We start from the raw sequence: 22,593 nt of genomic DNA on the forward strand, positions 1-22,593 counted from the left end.
TTTTATCTTGTTCTTGTCTTTGAATATTGCCACCATAGGACATCAACTTGCAATATATTTATTTGTAATATATTATCTGCAATACTACTCTATCCAGAAAGTATCCGATTTTAGATCCGGAGAAAAAATAGTTTATCTTTTGAATTCTAATTCTAATTCTATTCTAACATAAGTAGGCCCCTTATAATTCCACACATTTAGCCCAACGGTTTTTCTATTATACTGAAACATTTCTGGAAGTTCTGTTTTAAGATCAACTATCAGCGCCGTGACATTATTCATGATATTCTCTTGTCTTCTAAATCGAGTCCTTTTCAGCAGCATTTTCAGTTTAAGGTTTAAGGTATAGGCAGAAATCACAAGGGTGTGTCAATATCTGAAGAGGTGAAGCCTGACGAGCACGAAGACTGAGGAATTGTGTTGTAAAAAACCGGATAAACCATTTTTCAAGGTTCAACGCGTTCCGTCGTGGCACGAAATCAAAATGCGTCAAACGCCTATTACTCGATTATAAATATCAGTTACTGGGTATCGACTTATTCAACCGGCAACGTTACATAAAATCATGCATACACAGTAGGGTTCACTACCTACCGTACTATAATGTAATGGGTTTCGCTTTTCGATTCCAATTGGCTTCCGAGAAAAACATAAGGTCAGATACTTTTTGGACAGAGTAATTTCTCCCTTTTCTTTCCATTGTATATTATTTTTTATGGTAAAAAAATTTTTCAATGTGCGAAGCGTAATACAAGAAAATCAGTGAGATATTAAAACTATGTATTACAAATTATTTCTAAATAAAGCAAAATGTTATTATTGAATATATTTCCTTTTAAGAAAAATTTTGAATAAAGCTGTTCTTTAAATTTAAGATTTATTTTATATTTTCTTATCAGGAATAATTTTTGAATCATTTCTAAGTTAAATTCCGAAAGAAATAAAAAATAATATTGATTTATTCTCAAGTAATTTTATCATTTAAATTTAAATTATATATTTGGAAGAGAGAGAGAGAGAGAGAGAGAGAGAGAGAGAGAGAGAGAGAGAGAGAGAGAGAGAGACAATTTCACTACATTTTGTTTTGAAATGGCAAGTTTGATATTACTTATGAGTTATTTCATTGTTGCTCATATCATCTGCAATGCAAGCTGTGAACTTTTCCGTCCATTTTGCGTCTCTCTCTCTGTTAAGTCACGTATATTCACATCCACAGATGTCTGTGTACGTACGAAACAGTATATATTTGAATGCAGATGAATTCATTGAAACAGTGTCATGTACAAAAATGCAAGAAGCTATTCGTTTCAATAACGTTTCAATAGCGAATTTTTCCACGCACATATATAAAAAATTTCAGAAACTTACTTTAATCACAAACTAAATACATAAATAAGAAAATACAATAACGCACGTTATCGAATTTTATCTAAATTATCGCGAATTAAAATTGTAATAATATCAGTTCTATCAATCTCACAATAATATAGTTAATTTTATTTTATTAATAAATATGAACAAAATTAATTCAAGCAAATAATTTGTTAATAAATCAAGCTTTTTAATAATTTTCAAATATTTTTAATGCAATAAAAATTTTCAAACAGCTATGTTTGTCTTTCAAAGAAGGAATTAGTTTAGACAAGAAGTAGTAATACCCAAAACGTGATCTCGCGCACGTAACGCTCTGATCCTTTCAATCCTCCGAACGCATCATGTATTTTCGAAACTTAAATGAATCCGAATGATTGGTAAAAAGGTTTTGCTGGAACACCTGGTTACCTCAGTCCGGAAGTGTTAAAGAAGGAACCATATGGGAAAGCAGTGGATATATGGGCGTGTGGTGTTATCCTATACATTCTTCTTGTTGGCTACCCACCGTTTTGGGACGAGGACCAGCATCGGCTCTACGGGCAGATCAAGGCCGGATCGTACGATGTACGTATCGTACGATTATGTATTAACATTTTTTTTTTTAAATTTCTAAACTTACTCATCTTACCTGAAAGCTAGATAAAAAAATACTATATTAAGAAAAAGAGAAAAAAATATTTATTATAATTGTGAAAAAAGTCCAATGTACTACCATAAATTCATTGACATTGATAAAATAGATTTCCTATAATTGCTTGTACATATATTTAAAGAAAAATTGATATTTGTCGCATCTGGCTCTTAACCAGTCAATTTCTTATGAGTGTAATTACACATCAAAGGCCTCGATTATTTTTTCACAACATTGTTTTTACGTTTTTGTGCAGTATCCGAGCCCAGAATGGGATACGGTCACGCCAGAAGCCAAGAACCTTATCAATCAGATGCTGACAGTAAATCCAGGAAAAAGGATCACTGCCAGCGAGGCATTGAAGCACCCATGGATTTGCGTAAGTCTCTCTTAATCGACATAACATACATTTATATTATGCAAGTAAACAATCGAGAAAGTAACATTATTCTCTTTGCTATATATCGGTATGATTAGTTTTTATATAATCCTCACACAGAAATCTTAGCAAATATCGCAAATATTTCTATACTATTTAGATAATGTCATATTATACAAAAATTATAATTTTACAATATATATATATATATATATATATATATATATATATATATACATATATATATAAAACAGAATATTCACACATGGATAATATGTCAATTAGAAAGCGAACCGTAATCGTTTAAATAATATCAAAGTTGTTTACTTGTTTATCAATAAAATAAAAATATGTAATATTAATATATTTAAGGTCGATTTTTCTTCAAATTTATATATATATTTTTTTTTCTTATCTCTCTCTTTCATAGCTGATCTCTTGTTTGCGTTAATAAAATTGCATTCTCAATGAAATAATTTAGAGTACCTATAAGATATCTAAGTCTTAGGCAATTTAATTTAACTGTTGTCTTCAGGATTATGCCTAATATCTATTTGTTTTGTGTTTTAGCAACGTGAGCGTGTTGCATCTGTGGTGCACAGACAAGAGACCGTGGACTGTTTGAAGAAATTCAATGCAAGGCGCAAATTAAAGGTAAGTTTTTCTCTTTCGAAAAGTTTTATTTTATTATATATGTATATTAATTTATATGCATTGACGTATCTTTATTTTAAATTATGTTAGTTGATAGTTTTTTTTTCATAATTTTGCAATTCCTTTATAAAAATACTCATTTCTTTTAAATCCGCGATAAGTCAGTAAAAGAATCTGAGAAACATTTTTAAAAATAATTTTTAAAAAATTAAGCAAAACTTTAAGCTTTTATATTAGGAAATCGAAAATTTGAGCAGATTTTTTTTTGGGCACACAAAATCAAGCCTACAAAGTGAGAAAAAAGATAAATTTACTTTTATATAGCTTTTGTAAAATTCATCAAGAACAATTGTTTTTAAACGGTCGTTATAATTCAATTTTCTAACGAATAAACTCTTGCAGTTTCGATTAATGACTATGGGTGTTGGGTTTACTTATAGCCCTGTATTCGACAAGAGTCACCAACGATTAAACAATAGCACGCATCGAAGTAGTGCGACACCATTTGTTGCAATCGCCGCACACTCGCACATGCAATGTACGAGAGCGAGAGAGTGCTATTTTTTATTGGCGCTACGTATGTCATACATTCAGTTATCGTTATCGAAGTGTGTCTCTCGAGAGTTCGAGACACGTGCGAGAAGCCTGTTTCTCTCAAAGAGTTTAAATTTAATTGACCTAAAGCTGAACGTGCTAGAGTTCTAGATTGAGCACTTTTAATGGCGAACCATTTTTTTCTTTCTATAATTTATTTTAAATTGTTTCAATTTTGTTTAACTTTAATTTTGTTTTTATATAGCAAGAATTAGTATATAATTTAATATATATATATATATATATCTATAATATACAATTATTTTTCAATATTATTACTTGAAATTGCTTTTGCAATAATTAATAGTCCATATGTTTTCTTAATTTTTAATTTCATAAACGCGAACTTATTGTTTTTCTGAAAAATGCTATCTTAAAAACTCCCTAAGAAATGATTAACATAGGTTAATTCTTTAAATTTTTTATAAATTTTTGGTATTAATTTTTTATGGAAACTTATATGGATAATTTATTAATAAAATCTTATTTATAATTAATAAAATTGATGCTAGATAAATAAGTGTTAAATATCATAATAGTTGTGTTCTTGCGTTCATAATGTTCTTGTAAGGCTTGTACATTATAAGAACTTAATATGCAGTTTTGATCTATTTTTTTATTCTTATGTTTTCAATTGCAAGGGGAAAGAGAGAAAGGAAGATATAAAACATTCTATAACAGTTGTTTAATACTTGAGGAGAGCGCACAAAAACATTTCATTGTTTGATATGGATAACGACATATGAGCAGTTATTAAATATTCAATAATGCTCGCAATCGCGATACAATAGCATGCAAACTTTTATTGTTTACGTGCATAGTATTTAATTTAAATCATATCTGTACATGTGGTTATCACATTTAACATGATGGTAATAATGTTTTACAACATTTCTAACTTTAAAGAAAGAGAGAGAAAAAGCGAGAGAGAGAGAGAGAGAGAGAGAGAGAGAGAGAGAGAGAAGAGGAAAAAAATATTTTCTTGAAAATAAAGAGAGAAAATATTGCATCTCTTTTTCTTTATCTCGCCTTCCTTTCTGCCCCCCTCCCCCCCCCCCCTCTCACTCTCTCTCTCTCTCTATTTTTCTGTTGTAAAGAAAAGATAAAAAACGAGATTGGTGTACTAATATTATAAAAATGTTGTCACAATTTATATACACTACTTTTAAATTTTAAAGTAAATATTTTTTTGTATAAAAAAAATTTTTTTTTAATATTATTTTTTTTAATAAAAATGGTAAAAAATATTAACGCAGAATTTGAGAAATTTGCAAAAACTGAACCGTATAATTTCTTAAAAGTTGATATACTTAATGTTACGTCTTTAGAAGACGATTAATATTTAAATGGACAGTTTTATTAGATTGAGATGGCACGTTTTAAAATTCAATTATCGACGCCGAGACTCGCTTCTTTTCATAAATCAATTCGATAAATTAAATTAAATTGTTATAATATTCGACAATAACGTATATGACAACTCCGAATAGGACAATATTTGTAAAATTATATGACGAAATTTTGCATGAAATTTTTACGATTTTGCAATTATAAAGATATATTTGTAAAAATAGATGTAAAAATGTTAATCTTTTATCGGTGTCAATTTAATGAAATTGAAGCGTTGAACGTTGTAATGACTGTGTTATGTGTAAATTTCGAAAAGTATTGCATTGATATCCAGCTTCACGCGAGAAGGGTAGGAATATTTTGCCACATACTTACATATACTAGAGAGGTCTCGTAGAATGTGACCACTTGCAATCCATTAAGAGTTTAGTCACACATCTACTTTAAGAATCTCTTGCTTACCCAGCATTCATGGTTCAACTATCCAACTGGCAAGAGCGAAAGCATCGTTTCTCTAAAGTTACACTATATAGTTACCCTTAGCCTAAATTTCTCCATACTAGTTGACGCTGCATCTATTGAATGACCGACCAGATAAAATAAAGTTGAATCATCATTCGCTTTGAAATCATATACTGTCTGATAAGTGGCGTAAAGTGTGAAGTCTGTTGAAGAATAGCTCACATCAATAGTAAAAACAGTTACCAGGAAAGCGAAAGAATTCAATTTCCAATATAGTTATTCACATTTTACATATTTTTCTAGCGATCATTTGTTGGAGTAAAAAATGAAAATACTTTATAGATATGTCAGTATCTCTATCATCGATGAATGATGAATGATTGTTACAGTGTGTATCTGACAAGTGCCTTGTGGCTTTTTCTCTTCACTATTCTTACTATTGTTTACTATTGTATTATATTTATTATATCCGTATAGCGACGGAAAGATAAATACGTAATAAAAACTTAATTGGTTAAATACATAAAAATGATAGCGACGTCGAAGCTGAATGCTGATAAAGGTCGACTCATAAAAGTGCAAATGTTAAGTAAGTGAGAAAATTTAATGGCATCTGTTTACACGCGCGCAGATTGAAACACGTGGACATTGAAAAATTCATATTTTACAGACAATAAAAGGCAACTCTGCTCGAGGTAATGAAATTTCAATCAGCGTCGGATGACAGTCAAAAATTATTACAATATTGTTCACGCTGATTTTGGCGAAGGAGTGCATCGAAAAGAAATAATAATAATGAGTATTGATAATGACAATTTTCAAACAATGCTCTCACGAAAATTATATACATTGTTGTATGGTTAATGCTGTTTTTATAAACTTTAACAGAATGACATAGAATTATTAGATTTAGGATTATAAAATTGACGCCCTGTATTTATTGAAAATTGCAACATCCGCCGATTTGCACAAGTCAGATAGTTTTCAATTAGTATTACCAAAAACTCTCACAGAAACAACACAAATACAAATATAAATTAATATAATAATATAAGAAAATACTTCATCTATGTATAATATATGGTTTTATATAAAAACACAACAATGCTTTTACATTATAATATTATAGCAAAACACAAGTATTTATTATAATAAATACTTTGGTTGCGCGAGATGAAAATTAGTTGTTTTATTTTTTGTAAAATCGATTATTAGTACATCATATATGTTTGTCATTTATTAAAAACTCATTTAAATTGTGAGAAAATGTTAAACAATGTGCATTAAATACAAATAATTTTCTACTTAGCTACTCATTTACTCTGGCGTCTCTAGCACGATTAATACGAATATTTCTCAAGATTTACTTATTATTAGAGAATGCTAGCTACTTAACTCAGTAACGTAAAAAAAATTGAACAAAAACTGAAACAGGGAAATGTTGAGATTAAAACCTGTAATTAATAATAAATTCATGGCAATTTTAAATTATTTTACACACGGAAACGCGTGAAATTTTTTTCCTAAATTGTGCGCAATCAATGGCGCTACCGTAAGATAAATCATTAACAAAAAAAATTGACATTTTTTCAAGTTATAATTAAAAAATTTTTAATTTCAACAAAAAACTTTATGTAATCATCCATCTTATTCTTAAAATCATCTGTCATTCATGTACTCGCTTGCTCTAAAATTATTTCTTATAATTAATTAAATTAAAGGCTGTCGCATCATATCGCAATATTTTGGATTTTTCAAACTTATTACACTATAATTACGTATACGATTTGAGTTGACTCCTTATAAATGTTGAAAATTCTGAAACTATAATTATAATTAATTGTTAATTTAGATAGTTTATAAGGATTTATTGTGACCAATTTTGAATAGAATAACATTTTTCTAGAACATCACATATCACATATCACACATTATATGTCATATGTTAAAATAATCCTTTTTACAACTTTAATCTCGAATAAATATTTGTAATAAATATTTCGTATTTTAAAGAATTTTAAATATTTAGTTTATACATTTATATAAATACTCTTAATTTTAGTATTTTTTTTTATACCACATATTTTGACTGGAAAGAAATATACTATTGTATATTTATATATTTAGCGCGTTTTTTACACTTTTAATCTTTTTTAAGCTGATAGGTATATATACAATATATAATCTATGTCGAATTTAACAAATTCTATATAGTAGCAATGTTCTATATAGTAGCAATAGAGAAAATTTAAAAATAACATATATTATTCACTTTAAATTATCTTTAGGTTTAGATTAAGAAACTATGATATATTGTAAGAAATTCAGTGACAAAAAAAAAGTTTCTTTCATTTTATATGTTTTTTTTATTACTAATTAAATAAAAAAAAGTTTCATTTCATTTTATTTGCGCTTTTCTATAATTTTGTACAATCTTTAATTTTTTTTTTAGATAATGTTTAAAATTGTTGTGCATTTAATTTTTAAATATTAATCTTATTTGTTTACATTACTGCTTGAGCCCTTTTTTTATATTTACAATTAGTTGATTATTTTTGGAGTCGTATTTTTGTATTTACTTTTTGTATTTCTTATTAATTATATTATTAATATATATCATATTTCTGAAATATATGATATTTGCGTGCAAGAAGAAACAAATTTGCTTTGTTATCAGGAGGGCTTTTTATTTTTTTTTTTTGTTTAATTGACTAATAACAATCATCTCTCTCTTTCACTTGCAGGGCGCTATATTGACGACCATGCTGGCAACGCGAAATTTTTCCAGTAAGTATGATGCACAGGGTAAGTACCTCCGGCCCTCTTCAGCGCTCTATACGGTCACGACAGATAGTACTTTTATATCTCCTATTAAACTTGACGTTTCCCCGTGTATCTATATATACAAATTCATCCCTTTAATAATCCAAGTCATGCAACTTCCTTCTATCCTCGATTCGTCTTGCATTCTCGCCATGTAGAGGATATATATTTTTCCGTCTTTCCGTTTCCCCCCTCCTCCCCCTCCCCCCCCCAAAAAAAAAAGCTGCTTCATCGTGCAGTCGTATATGCAATATTTTCATCGTTAAATTTATCATTTTATCACAAAAAACATTAAGGGTGAGTTATCAATTTTATTTTGGCCGTTACGAAAATTAATACATACTAACTTGATAGAAAAATTTGTTGCATCAAATGAATTATTATTATTATGAATATTTTTATTCATGAAAACGATTGCAGAATGGAGCACTTGTACATATATACATATTTTTGCTCATGCACAGATTAGAGTTTTTTCGTTGACATTCTCTTGTATTAGATTAATCGAAAGAGCGAGGTTGAACAGAAAAATTATATCATAATACAATAGTACGTCAATGACCGATCCTCCGAAAATCATCGTCGATGCAAGTTCACAGTTAATTAGGCGCTTATCGATCGAACAATCGCGTTTCATCTTCGCTCGTTCGGCACATTGATTATCATGATACGATGTGTTTCCCATCTACTGCGTGTAGCTCCCATATACCCCATATAGTCGATGCATATGGCACGCATTTCATGTTCTGCAAAGATCATGACACATTACTCAGAAAAACAGAATCTTGAACGTTTATATTGAATAGTTGTGATTCTCGCTATAAAGACAAATAATTATTTTAAATCCTTTCGTTACGCTGAATCTTTTTAAAGTTACTGATACGAACAAAGTAAAAATAATAAATTAATAAATTATAATTATAATATATCAAACACTTTTTACGTCTATGTAAAATAGTGCAAAATAACAATATTACAAAACAATAGTACGAAAATTAATTTGTTTCTCACTTCTAAATCTATATATTATGTGTCTAAAATAGCGCGAAAGGATTAAGAAAACTATAGTTTGCTTAATTGTAAGCAAGTGTAGCAAAGCTTTTTTCTTTGCATTGTTATTGCAAAATGAAGGTTCTGAGTAATTGAAATTATCGTCACAATGCACTCAAGCAAGTTTTCTTTTCATTTAGACGTCTTTGTTATAATGTCGCCACTCGAAATTAAACACATAATCATTCGATACAAATTAGATAAAGCATCATCATCTTCAAACTATTTCCTTAATCGCCGTATATATTATTCATTATGTCGATATGGATAATAAAATAAAACATAAAAATTGCAATAACATTGGTAAATTCTTGAGAACTCACCAATATTCAAGCCGTTATAACATTGATGCACACATCTAAATGTATTCATCAACTTTATCGATTTTTTTAAGAAATTATTATTTATTTATTTATTTATAAGAATTTATTTAATTATATCGTTAAATATATTTTTTAAGCTTGTAATAATAACATCATATATATAATTTTAACAAAAATTGGTTTTATAACGATTTATTGACTTAAAATTAAAAGACAAGATTATTAATACATTAAAATTTTATACTTCTGCATAAGATTTCGAATTTATTACTGTTGATCTTAAATATAAATGTGTTGTGTTGTAACCAATACCTAAAAATTAAGTTTTTATAAATTAAACACAGTAATTGATAGGCAGATTGCATGAGATATCACATGATTTTCCAGTCTCATGAAACGTATTGAACTTATTATAAAACTCACGTAAAGAAAGCAAGGTAAAATAATCAATCCATTCATCTCGATCCATTCGGTTCGATGTGTTCGTCCTAAAAAGTGTGCTGCAACGATATTGATTGATAAAAACTTTGTATTTCATAGATTTAATAGACTTTTCTTTTTATATTATGCATTAGAATTAATAATTAAAATAAAACAGAATTAATGATTAAAATAAAACAAATTTTGATTGTTTATTACCAAAATTTAAAAATAAAAAATTAACCAAGTTAATAATGCAATACACACATATACAATAATAATTATTTAGGTAAATATTTATTTTTACATAGACAGGGTTAAAAAATTTTTGGCATATGTTGTCAAGGACAAGACAAAATGAGTAACTTTTAAAAAATTTTCACCGTCACTATATTGTTTCTTAAAAAGTTATAAACAAACAAAAGTATTCGAATGTTACTAACAGATTTACTTGACTTAACTTTAACTGAACATTAAGCATTTATTAAAAACAAAAAGTAAACATAGACATAGGGAAGGGGCTTCGCCCCTTCATCTATACTTTTATCAACTTAACGCAACTTTAATTAAATTTGATTTAATTTAAAAATCTCGCATATATTTATTTCTTATCTTTAATAATTAATCTTTAATATAGACAATATTTCACATCTGATGATGTTAATAATGGACTTTTTTTGCACGAAGAGTTGCAAACTTATGTGGGTTTTTTTTTTTGTCTTTATATATGTATATTGACTTTTTATTATAATTTTTGATACTTTTATATACTCTAAAGCTTGTACAATTATTTAAATGTGTATATAGTATGGGTTGCAATATTCGTAAGCTACAACAATATTTTCAAGATATTGAAATTTTTTTATCATAAATCTATGTTCAAATCTCGCTCTGTATGAATTTCACAATTACTTTTTAATAAACATTGAGCCACGGCTAAAATCTTTAAACTTAGGATTATGGCCTTGACAACATTCCATCAATTGGAACTATTTTGAACCTCTCTGTATCTGTACAAAAGTGAATATTTATCTTATTATTATAATTTTTTATTTTATTATTATACAAAAAAACGTGTTATACGCGACAATATAAGTTTTGAAAATTAAGTTTATTGTAAATACGAATAATTAATTTTGAAATAAAAAAAATATCTATAAAACAAGAGAATCTTCAAAGAATTAAAATGAGAGAGAGAGAGAGAGAAAACTCAACTATTCGATCCACTAACGAGATACGATTTTAATAACTTTACATTTTGTTAATGTTGTCCATTTTTATGATCGGGACAATTTTTTGAAATTGATAATTTTTTTATCTTTATAATGTGTTAATGTATTGTTTGTTTTTCTATAATTTTAGACAAGTGAGAACATTGAAAATATTTTTGATCTTAATTTTTACAATAAAAAAACTATATGATTTATATATTTGAAGATTTAAGTTTTAATAATTAATCGCATTAATCGCATTAATTATATAAAAAAAGCTTAATTGCATTAAAAATGCAAATAATTATTCTTTTCCTTTTTTTATTTGCATAATTTTTCTTATGTAATACTGATCATTATTTAAAAAGTTCTCTATACAATGTGTCACATTTATTGTCATATTTATTTATTATTATTATGTGTTCATTATTATACTTATTATTATAATTTTTTATAAAATAAAAATTTACTTATATATAAAATGTTTTCGTCATATAGTTTAAAAATTATGGGTCAACGAATTAGATACAGCTCTAAATTTAAAACGGAATATTACGTTTCTATTTACAAATAGGGATTAATAAATAAAGATATGAATCAATAAAAGAATATCAATAGAGAAATTATTTATATTATTTGTTTTATATTTTTACATGAAATAAATATGAAAATTTGAATATTGTATAAAAAGGTTTGGTACACTATTATTACTAAAAAATAGTTAAATTTTGTTAAATTATTATAAAATAATAAAATAAAAGAGCAATACTTTGCAGTTTATACTGCACAATAACTTTAAAATTTGAAATAAAAATGGAACTGTCAGTTTAAGAAATGAAAATGTGAATATGGATTATTATAGGCATTTACACAAATGCACACACACACACACACACACACACACACACACACACACACACACACACACACACACACACACACACACACACACGCACTCGTTCGTATTTGCTCGACTAGCATAAGTAAATACAAACTCGTTTTACACTCGTAATAAATGTTCGACAGATAATATGCCACATTATGTAATGGCATAATATGCATCTACATATATATATACATATATATTGTATGTGCATATATGATATTATCATCTAAGATAATATTTTTAGAATATGCGTTGATTTCAGCCTTTTTTCCTTTCCTTTTTTAGATTAACAAGTATGTAGCTGAGCATCTTGCATTTTGTAGATTCGATGCTACACATGTAATATGTCTTTGTATAACATGTGTGTTTTATCTCTTAATACAATCAGTGTTAAATTATCTATATATATATATATATATATATATATATATATTTGTATATTTTTTTTGTATTTTTAATTATATTGCAAGGAAACGTGCTCACACATTTCTAAGATTTCGATACTTTGGATAATTCATTTTGTCGCAGTTTCTAATAATAGATTTGTTGTACATTTTACGTAAAAAAAAATATATATAAAATTCTTATTCTTTATTAAGAAATAAAGGTTAATTTCGATTTTTAACTTCTCGAAGAAGCAAATTGAAAACGCGAAACGAAACCAATCCAACTATTCACTACAAAAACTTTAATCATGGAATTTATGCGTAGGTATAATATCTCGATCAAGAAGAACTTTGATATTTTATCTCAAATTCAATTCTTTTTTATACAACACTATAAATATATATATCTTGCAATCCTCTAAGATGATCCCAGAGATGATCCCAGAATTTTGTTAAAGATATTTATATAATCCAATTATTGTTAATGCGCGCGTTATATTAAAAAAAATTATATTAGTGATAAATTCGACAAAACATCTTTATCGATCTAGCTCGCGTTTGTGTATATAGTTTTTTTCCTATACTTAAAGTCTTTTCGTTACATTTTTATTAGATATTTTCCCATAATACTTTTATATTTTAATGGAAAATTGTTCTCGAATGGAATATCGTTTTTATTTACATAACGACTGTTCTTTTTCGCACGCCTCGTTGTATATTTTATCCGAATCCTTTGTTCGAGTAAAACTGAGAAACAATTAACTCTTCGTCCTCGCATATTAAGCTTTCCTACTCTGCTCTTCTCCCTTCTCTTTCTTGCTAAAGCTCAAAAACTTTGATTTTAATTAAATTTATTTCATCGCCTTAAGTCGACTTTCCAATTCAAAGCTCTTTCAACTTTTCTACCACGATTCTATTCTCTGCCTCCAATTATCTTTTTGTTTTCGAGAAAAAGGTTATTATTTTCGAAACTTATTAATACATTGTTATTATGGAAATTTTTTTAAAAGCCTCGCGACAAACTCCGAGCGAAATATAAATCAAAAACATTGACGGTTTGTTTAGCCCGACTTGATTTTTCTGTCATCTCGATTGAGAAAATCTTACAAAAAAAAAAATTAATAACTCTCAATAAAGTATCGACATATATGATATTTGAAAAATATATATAATACTTATGTATAATATTATGATTCTACTGTTTCACGTTAATAAAACAAAAAATGAGCTATGATGGCATAAAAAGCTTACGGTTATATTTTAATAATCTGGAAATTAAATAAAATTAAAAAACATAGAAATTGCAGGTATATATATATATATATATATATATATATATATATATATATATATATATATATATATATATATATTCTATTTGAAATTTACAACTGTACGCTTGCATCGACTGTGATTTAAAACAAACATATGGAACATATATACACATATATATACGATTTTCCCAAAATAAATTATTATAGATTGATTTCATACGTGATCATGAGTCTAAAGAAGATTTTCTCATTTTTTTAATCATGGTGATATCTATAACAAAACACATAAAAACGTTCGTTATCGCACACAAAGGTACAGGATATAAAACTACAAAATAATTCGGAACGTTTAAGAAACTTTAAAACTAAAACTCTCAACGCTTCGTTATTTTTATTATTATACTATTAAGATATGTATTAATTATTTATTGTATTTTTTCTATTTTTATTAATTTATTACTATTGTAGAATATTTGTAGCTAAGGACTTAATTTTATTTTTTGCATCATTATAGAATTCATAATCCGTTCTTATAATATTTAATATCACCTACAAAGTTAGGTCTTAAGATTGAAGAAGATTCCATTTGGCCATTTTATTGGCTGAACGGAATCTTAAGAATATCTAAAATTAGTATAAGAACGGACTGTGGCCTGAATTATGGCCTATATCTCGATTAAGTTTGTTGTATAATTCATGATTACTTGATTATTACAATACACGTATCGTTCGCTCTCTGTTGTTTCTGTTCGGCCGATAATTATTGAAAATTCTTAAAAATTATGATGCTTATGTATGAAAGTTTCATGATAGCAACAATCACATTTTACAATTAGATCTCAAAAGTATATTCAAGTGTGTAGTCGTAGATTACGGATCCTCTTCGCAAACGATCATCGATCGTCAAGAGAAACTCTCAAGCTCATTCATTATTATCTGATTGCTACATACCTATATACATCCTAGAGAGTTGCTCATGTTCTCTCAAAAGCGATAGTTAAGCATGCGTTAAGCTTTCTTCCCTGGACGTATATTAAAGAAAATTATATTGATGATGAAATAATTGCATTTTATGCCCGTGACATCCCATGAAATATTATGATTTTTATATAAGGAATTATCTGTAAAAATAATTACGTGTTTTGTGCGTGTAAGTAAAATAAAATCTTTGAGAGATGTATCCATCTATAATAATATTATATATTATATATGATATTCACAATTTTATATGAGACTAGACTTGATACATTGACGTCTGTTTATTCACATACGCGTATAAAAAATATACATATAATTGATAAACGTCGATAAACGAACAAAGAAAAAATTAGAAGAGGTTTTAACACGTATTTACTAATCAGTTAACCCTACGCAATTTTACACTAGTTTAATCTGTATGGTTTTTCATCACCTATCATTGCATAAGTAACTAAATCAAGATTTATATATATTGCATTTTTCTTGCGGTCATGAATCTCTTTAGCAGCGTGTAAATTTATGTATTTTAGACCGCGCGTATTTCTACCGTGAATAGCAGACTCACGCGAATTACATATAGGTTTATGAATCCCAAACCGTGCGAATTACATATGGATTTATGAATCCCAACCGTGCATACAACGTTTTTCGAGAGCTTCCAGGGAATTCATGAATCCAATTTATATTCTCGAGCTAGCCATCATTTCCATCAGCCAATGCTTTCTCTTGAGAAAACACGAGCAATTGTCATCGACAAATAAAATCTCTCCTTCCTCTCTCTATCTTTAGATATACATATGTATATATAAAAAAAACCTTTATACATATATATATATATATATATATAAAAAGAAAGAAATATTCATACATACACATATGTATGTATATATATATATATATATATATATATTTCTTTTTTTCTACATTAATCTATTATCTATGACCAATTTTCTTTTTTCTTTTTCTTGACAAAGGAAGACCGCAGCGCGCATAGTGGGTCGGAGGTGCAAAGTGCAAATTCAACGTACTCCATTCCACAAAGAACTTTTTGCTTTTACTTTTGCAATTTGATAATAAAGCAGAATGATATGCCGCGTATCCACAAGTCTTCGAAGTGTTACAAGAAACGACATGCGATATAATCGATGATATTATAAATTATGAGAGACGATCTATTCGTGGCAGTTTCTGGCTAAAATATAATTTTGTTTCAGCAAAAAAAACGCGATGTCGGAAAAAAAATGCTATTTATATTTTATCCCAACAATTCTAATTTTTATTAAATATTTTTTTAAACGTAATAGTATCTTATCTTTTTGATGAATGTTTACTTTAATGTAACATCTGCATCTTGATCCTAATGAATGTTGCCAAAGTTATGATCCTAGCAACATCCATAAAATCCCGGAAAAAAATCTATATATAATCAAATATAAATATTGTACATATATATAATATCCATATATATATATATATATATATATATATATGTGTTTTCTTTCTCTTGTATAATCTCTGTTTATATGTAGGTATTAGAAAAATAATAAAAAAAAAATAAAAAATAATAATCTCATTGTACTGTTTAGAAAGAATGAAATTTGGAGAAGTAAAAATATTGCTCATAAATAATTGTATCTAAATTAATATATTAATATTATACATTGTAAAAGGAATAATAATGGTATAGACATATTAAAGAGGAGAGTTAAAAAAGTTATGTATGCTATAAAACAGTTGTATGTAAAACAGGTATTTGAGTTTACAATGAGAGCATAGGAAATTTATCAAAGATTAAAAGTATATGAATATTTGATTATTTAGTAAAAAGTATATTTTCATGTGTGGAGCAGAGATTTAGGGAGATAGAAAGAATATTTTCTTATTTTGTTTATATTAATTGTACATTTCAATCATCTCTCGTTTGGACCAAAAGAAAACAAGATTAAAAAGATTTTTAAAAATTTAGTGTGAGAATCAGATGTAGAAACAAAGAATTTTATAATAAATTTTGACATGAAAAATATGTATAGGAATATATAACAGAGTCAAAACTTTAGACTATTTAGCAATAAATAGTACTTATAGAAATAAAAAAAAAAACAGTACAAGAATGAATCAATTATTGAGGAAAGAAATCAGTTGAATGAAGGAAATTGCAAGAAAAGAGAATAAGAAAATGTAGGAAAATATGTTTAGAAAAGAAATATAATAAGTTTAAAGATAATTTAAGAATAATTTAAAATGTAGTGCATATTAAGTATAACTTAACTATCAAATCAATGTTATTGATGAAAATTAATTAATCGGCAATTAAATGCATTCTTTATAAAGTTTATGTAAAACTTTTTTCAAAGCTGAAAGGTAAAAAATAAATATCTATCTATGTGTTTGATTATATATAGATTTTTCCTTAAGCGATTTTAGTCATTGTTGTTCATTATAAAGTTATTAACAAATAAAGATGCATGAAAAGTAAGATTTATATGTGAACAGGCAATAAAATATTTAATAAGTATTAAACAGTTTACATGAATATATATTACTAGTCATACACACATTTTGGATCACATTGACCAAACTCTGATTTAATTATTAATTTAATTATTGATTAACTTATAAGGCGACTAATAGAATAATTTCAAACTTTTATTATCTTAATCTATGCAAGAATTATACAATGTTATCAGAAATTTTATGTTGGTTGTCCTATAAGTGAATTAACATTTAAGTTAATCAGAGTTTTGTCAAAGAAAGTAGTTTTTAATAAATATACAGATCTTTGTATAGAAAATTCAAGAATGTCAAAAATTGAAAAGTAAATGTACAGGCAAGAGAGAGACTCCACGTGAATTAAGTACTAGTTTTTTGCAAAGTGAGATCTACTCGACATTATTTGATGTTTGAAGGTTATTCTCATGTTTACTATCTATCTTTAGAAGCACTAAGCAATGTATCCTATTATGTATAAAAAATTGCAAATTTATGTTAATTGTATATATTATCATACTATTTATTATATCTGAATTTTATAATCTCTTTTTCTATCTCTCTTCTCTCTTTTTTCTACATAACTTTATATTTTGGCAAATATTTTTTCTTCTCCTTTTTATACTATTCCCTTGTTATATTGTATTATATTTCCCTTTTTCTTAGAAAAACTTTTTTTCCTTCTCATCTTTTGATAACATCCCATCCCTCCAGTCTTTTCTTAAGCTCCTTCAAGCGTTCTACTATGACCTTATCTTCTTTGCTCATATCTAACCCCCGTTTAAAATTTCATACTCTCCTTGCTGTCGTACGTCTTAATTTGTTTCTTTCTGTAATTTTTTATATACATATACCTATATATATATATATATATATATATATATATATATATATATATATATATATATACTCTCTGGCAGCCTCTAATCTACTGCTATAACATTAATATTATATATATATATATATATATTTTTTTTTTCACTATTTAAACTTTCCTTTTTTCTTTACATCTCCTCCTTTTCTTTACATTCTTTATACTCTAACACTGTTTAAATCTACGTGTCAAATAGCCATAATTTCCTTCGTACTTATTTTTTAAACTTACTTTCTCACGAGTTCCATATCTGTTTGCAGCTTCTCTTTATTTGCTCCTCACGTTTTTATATCTTAATACTCTGTAATTGAAAAAATGACAGCTAAAAATTGGAATGAAATGTTCTTTTTTTATTTGATACGCTTTCTTTCTGTGAAAATATTGAATTAATAACTTTGTTTGAAAGCTCTTTTCTACAAATTATCATCTTTTTCTGACATTTTACATGCTTTAATTTTTCGCTTGACTACCCTGATGGAAATATTTTATAGAAATTATAATGAAATTGTATTGAAATAACACTGAATCACTTGAGGAATTGTACTATTGTCCATTGAAGTAACACTTTTTTATCATAATTTTATTACAACTTTAATTATTTATTATTAAAATTTTAATAAAAATTTAGAAAAATTCATTAAGTATTAATTTTATTCAGCAAATTTCAGCAAAATTGTGTTTGTTCGATAAATTTTATAAAAGCTTATACAGTACAGAAAAGTTGCAGAATAATTTCATTGAAAGATTATAATATTGCAAATATGTTATGAAATTATTATACCATTGCAATATATATATATATATTATAGTAATAGTAGCAGTAGAGTAGCAGTGTAATAAAAAGTAGCATAATAGTAGTACTAACATAAGAGATGGTACTAACAATAAGACAGCTTTCAATGTGACCTAGAATCCGAAAACATTTGATTTCTGGTGAAATTCTAGTGAAATTTAAGATAACAACTCTAATTTATGCTTGCATAGAATCCTAAATCATGTAAGATTTCATAGTGATTCTATCAACTGCTGATATGACTGCTCTGTTGTCAGATATATAATAAATTTTTTGCTTATTGTATTTTGGTGATCAATAATTCTGCACCTAAGAATGACTAATATCTCAATCTAGAAGAGCTTAGCTAAACCATTCATGAGAATTCTTTTCTTGTGGTTAATTCTAAATTTATAAATTTCTGTGTCAATGCGCTTATTTATGTCTAATCCATCTGTGTATTATGTTTATATCAGAGTCAGAAAGTTGATTTAATCTACATCAATCATTCTTGGAATAAAAATTTTAAAAGACTTAACCATCTGGTATTTTCTAGGAATCTTATTGTTTTGAGTTTAAAGTGATGTTTATGAAATAATCTAAGACTCTTGTCAAATGTCAAGAGACTTTGCCTTTTGCCCGCCTATACCTTTATTTTATGGTAAAATATTCAAAATATACATATATCAAAATTAAGATCATTAAAACTAAATCTGTTTTTCTAAAAACATATCTCAGAAACTAAAAGAAATCACTGTAAAATTCAAAGCAAATATTAGCAAGTAGAATGCACCTTTGTATCTATTATAATATATGTCAAAATAAAAATAATCCGTGAGATAAATTTTTGTCAACTTTCACTTTTATTTGAATAAATTAATCAATAATTTCGCACTGTTCAAGCCAATTTTTTCGTATTCAAAAATAAAGTTGAGGTCAATGTTATCTTTACATTCTCTTGTGTATTATACTTTTCTTCTTTTTTCTGTAAACATGACTTTATTACAAACGTAACTTGAACAAAACGGAAACCTATATCAATTTATTCTTCTCTATACAATATATATTTTAATAAGTTAATATAAATAATATTGCAAGCAATTTATTTTGTTGTTGTCAGCACGTATCCGACGTGTTTCTTCCTGAATATCTTTGCTTATCTATATTTAATAATATTATTAAGAAGTTCTAATAATTTTAGTGTAAAAAATTTAACTATTATACTTCCTCGAAATACTAGTAATATCTATAGTTATGTAGTACATATCTTGTTAGAATTTTAAAGATGTCATGATTTTATTAGCTTAACAAAAATAAAGTATAAGTTTTGTGATAAATTAAATATATTAATAATAAAATACACGTGCATCAATAAAAGTTAAGAAAACAAAAAAAAAAAAAAATAATAATTTAGCTACGAACTATAGCATGAATGCATTCATTTCAACGCTTTTCTTTCTCTACAACTAGTTTCTCTCTCTTTGGAATGATTATTTCCATCACACCATATCCGATACAATGTGTTAAATTTAAATTTTCAATGACTGAATCACTCGATTGTTGTGTGTTGTTTATAAAAGTAATTTCATTTTGTGTATCCCTGTGTGTGTTTGTGTATTTGCCTTAGAAACTCATTATTTATGTATATTTAAAATATATACAAACACCCATTTTAATCCCATATGTTGAAATCACAAAAGATTATTATTTATTACTTTGTGTCGTATTGTTAAAAGAACATTCCACTTACTGCTTACGTTTTCTTTATTTACAATTATTTACATTTAATATATAAACTAATCAAATTTGTTAAATCTAGGATTTAAAAAAAATATATTTTTATAAAATACATCAGAATATTTATAATTTAGAATAATCTTTCATATTTTTTTATATCTTCTCACCTCTTTTTTTCTCTCTTTTTCGCTTTCTCTCATTTACTTATCTCTCTATTTTTCAAATATAATTCTTTTTTCTATTTGTCCTTTTTTACAAAAAGCTATGTATTTTCAAATTAATATTGTATATATTTCACTGCTCTTCCCATCTTATTCTTTCTCTCGCCTTCTTCTTTTTCTTCTTTTCTCTTTTTCTTTTCATCTTCTCCCCCCCCCCTCTCTCTCTCTCTCTCTCTCTCTTTCTCTTTCTCTCTCTCTCTTTTATTTACTCATTATTTCTCTTTTTTTTATAAAAGAAAATCTTTTTCAAATATACTTTTTTCTTTTTTTTAAAAAAACCTATGTAGTTTAAAATTAGTATTTGTGCGATATCTGAAACAACCCTCTCTTTTATTTTTTTGAACTTGTTTAATAAAGAATGTCGATTGCAATATTTTTTTATGTCTAAGCGTTTAATGACTTTCTAAATCAAAAAATGCTTTAAAAATCGTTTCAATGGGAACATTCAAAACATCCAAGGATTCCGAGTAGATTTATTCAGACCCAGCCTTAGCTTTCGTCCGTTTTGGCCGTATCCTTCAGATCAATCTGTTTTATAATGTTGTGTTTTCTTTTTTCTTTATCTCTTCTCTCTCTTTCCTGTTTCGCTTTTGTCTTCTTTTTTTTCTCTCCTTACCTCATACTCATCATTGTTCCATACACACACTCATACACACCCACACACACACGCGTACGCGCGCGCGCGCATATACTGACTGTACTGGAACAATGATGTAAGAGAGGTAGATAAAGTAGGTATCAAAGAGAGAAAAAAGATTTTTTAAATATATATATATATATACACATATAAACATATATCAACATCTTTCTTCCATTTTTATTTTTCCGATGCCGATTTATTGAAACGCTCTGCGCACTCCAGGTCGAAGCATCATCACGAAGAAGGGCGATGGCTCTCAAGTAAAGGAATCCACTGATAGCAGCACAACAATCGAAGACGATGACGTTAAAGGTAAGAATGTGCTCTTTTTTGTGTATCTTTTCCTCTTTTTCTCTTTCTTTCTCTCTCTCTTTCTCTCTCTCTTTCTCACTCTTTCTCTCTCTCTCTCTCTCTCTCTCTCTCTCTCTCTCTCTCTCTCTCTCTCTTTTCTCTTTTTCTATCTCTTTGTCTTTATGATAAAAAATTGCGCCGAGTTTTCTTAGCGATAATTCAACTGTATTTATTAACGAATAAATTGTAATTTGGTAGTGCAAAAAGAAAATTATAAATGGATTTTACAGATTGCGTTTGTTTAAAACCTTGAAATATAATTTTATGAACCGGATGAGCCGACTTTCGTATCGAATAAATAAATAATCTTTCACAAAATCTTCTTTCACGCGGAGATATTTGAAAATATTTATATAGAGTAGGCAAATTATTTCCCACATAATATCAATGATGTTTCCCAATTTCGATTATCGTAACGAGCAGTTTAGAGCCGATTGGCATTTAGTGTCAAAAAAACTCGAATTGGATCATGATAGCGATTATATCAATGTTACCGCTGCTGTGACAGAATTGTCACCACACAAAGCGCAAAATGATAATTTGGGTAACAAGTACTTAGCTCCTAACAAAAATTCATATACAGTATCATTCTACGTGGCTTGCTTATCACAAATTTTTTAATAAGAATTTAATACGAAACTCGAGTGACAATTCACAAATAGTGAAAACAGCTTGGTATCTGCTTAGTAATTGCATAAATATTGTAAACGTTCTTA

The 22,593-nt window shown here is 27.2% G+C and overlaps 1 protein-coding gene across 24 annotated transcripts in view; it reads left to right on the forward strand.

Moving 5' to 3' along the window:
- The window catches only part of Camkii (Calcium/calmodulin-dependent protein kinase II), a 100,970-nt gene that overhangs the window by 33,081 nt on the left and 45,296 nt on the right, over window positions 1-22,593 (forward strand). For 15 of the 24 annotated variants that reach the window (XM_072900411.1, XM_072900412.1, XM_072900414.1 and 12 more), the window contains exons 7-11: window positions 1,760-1,938; window positions 2,262-2,384; window positions 2,955-3,038; window positions 8,189-8,249; window positions 21,749-21,838. In XM_072900411.1, coding sequence (XP_072756512.1) covers window positions 1,760-1,938; window positions 2,262-2,384; window positions 2,955-3,038; window positions 8,189-8,249; window positions 21,749-21,838 — 537 coding nt within the window. The remainder of the gene's footprint in view (window positions 1-1,759; window positions 1,939-2,261; window positions 2,385-2,954; window positions 3,039-8,188; window positions 8,250-21,748; window positions 21,839-22,593) is intronic. The other 9 variants (XM_072900413.1, XM_072900423.1, XM_072900424.1 and 6 more) reach the window with 1 other exon arrangement.

Source organism: Anoplolepis gracilipes, chromosome 10 (assembly GCF_047496725.1).
Source record: "Anoplolepis gracilipes chromosome 10, ASM4749672v1, whole genome shotgun sequence".
NCBI classification, from domain to species: Eukaryota; Metazoa; Arthropoda; class Insecta; order Hymenoptera; family Formicidae; genus Anoplolepis; species Anoplolepis gracilipes.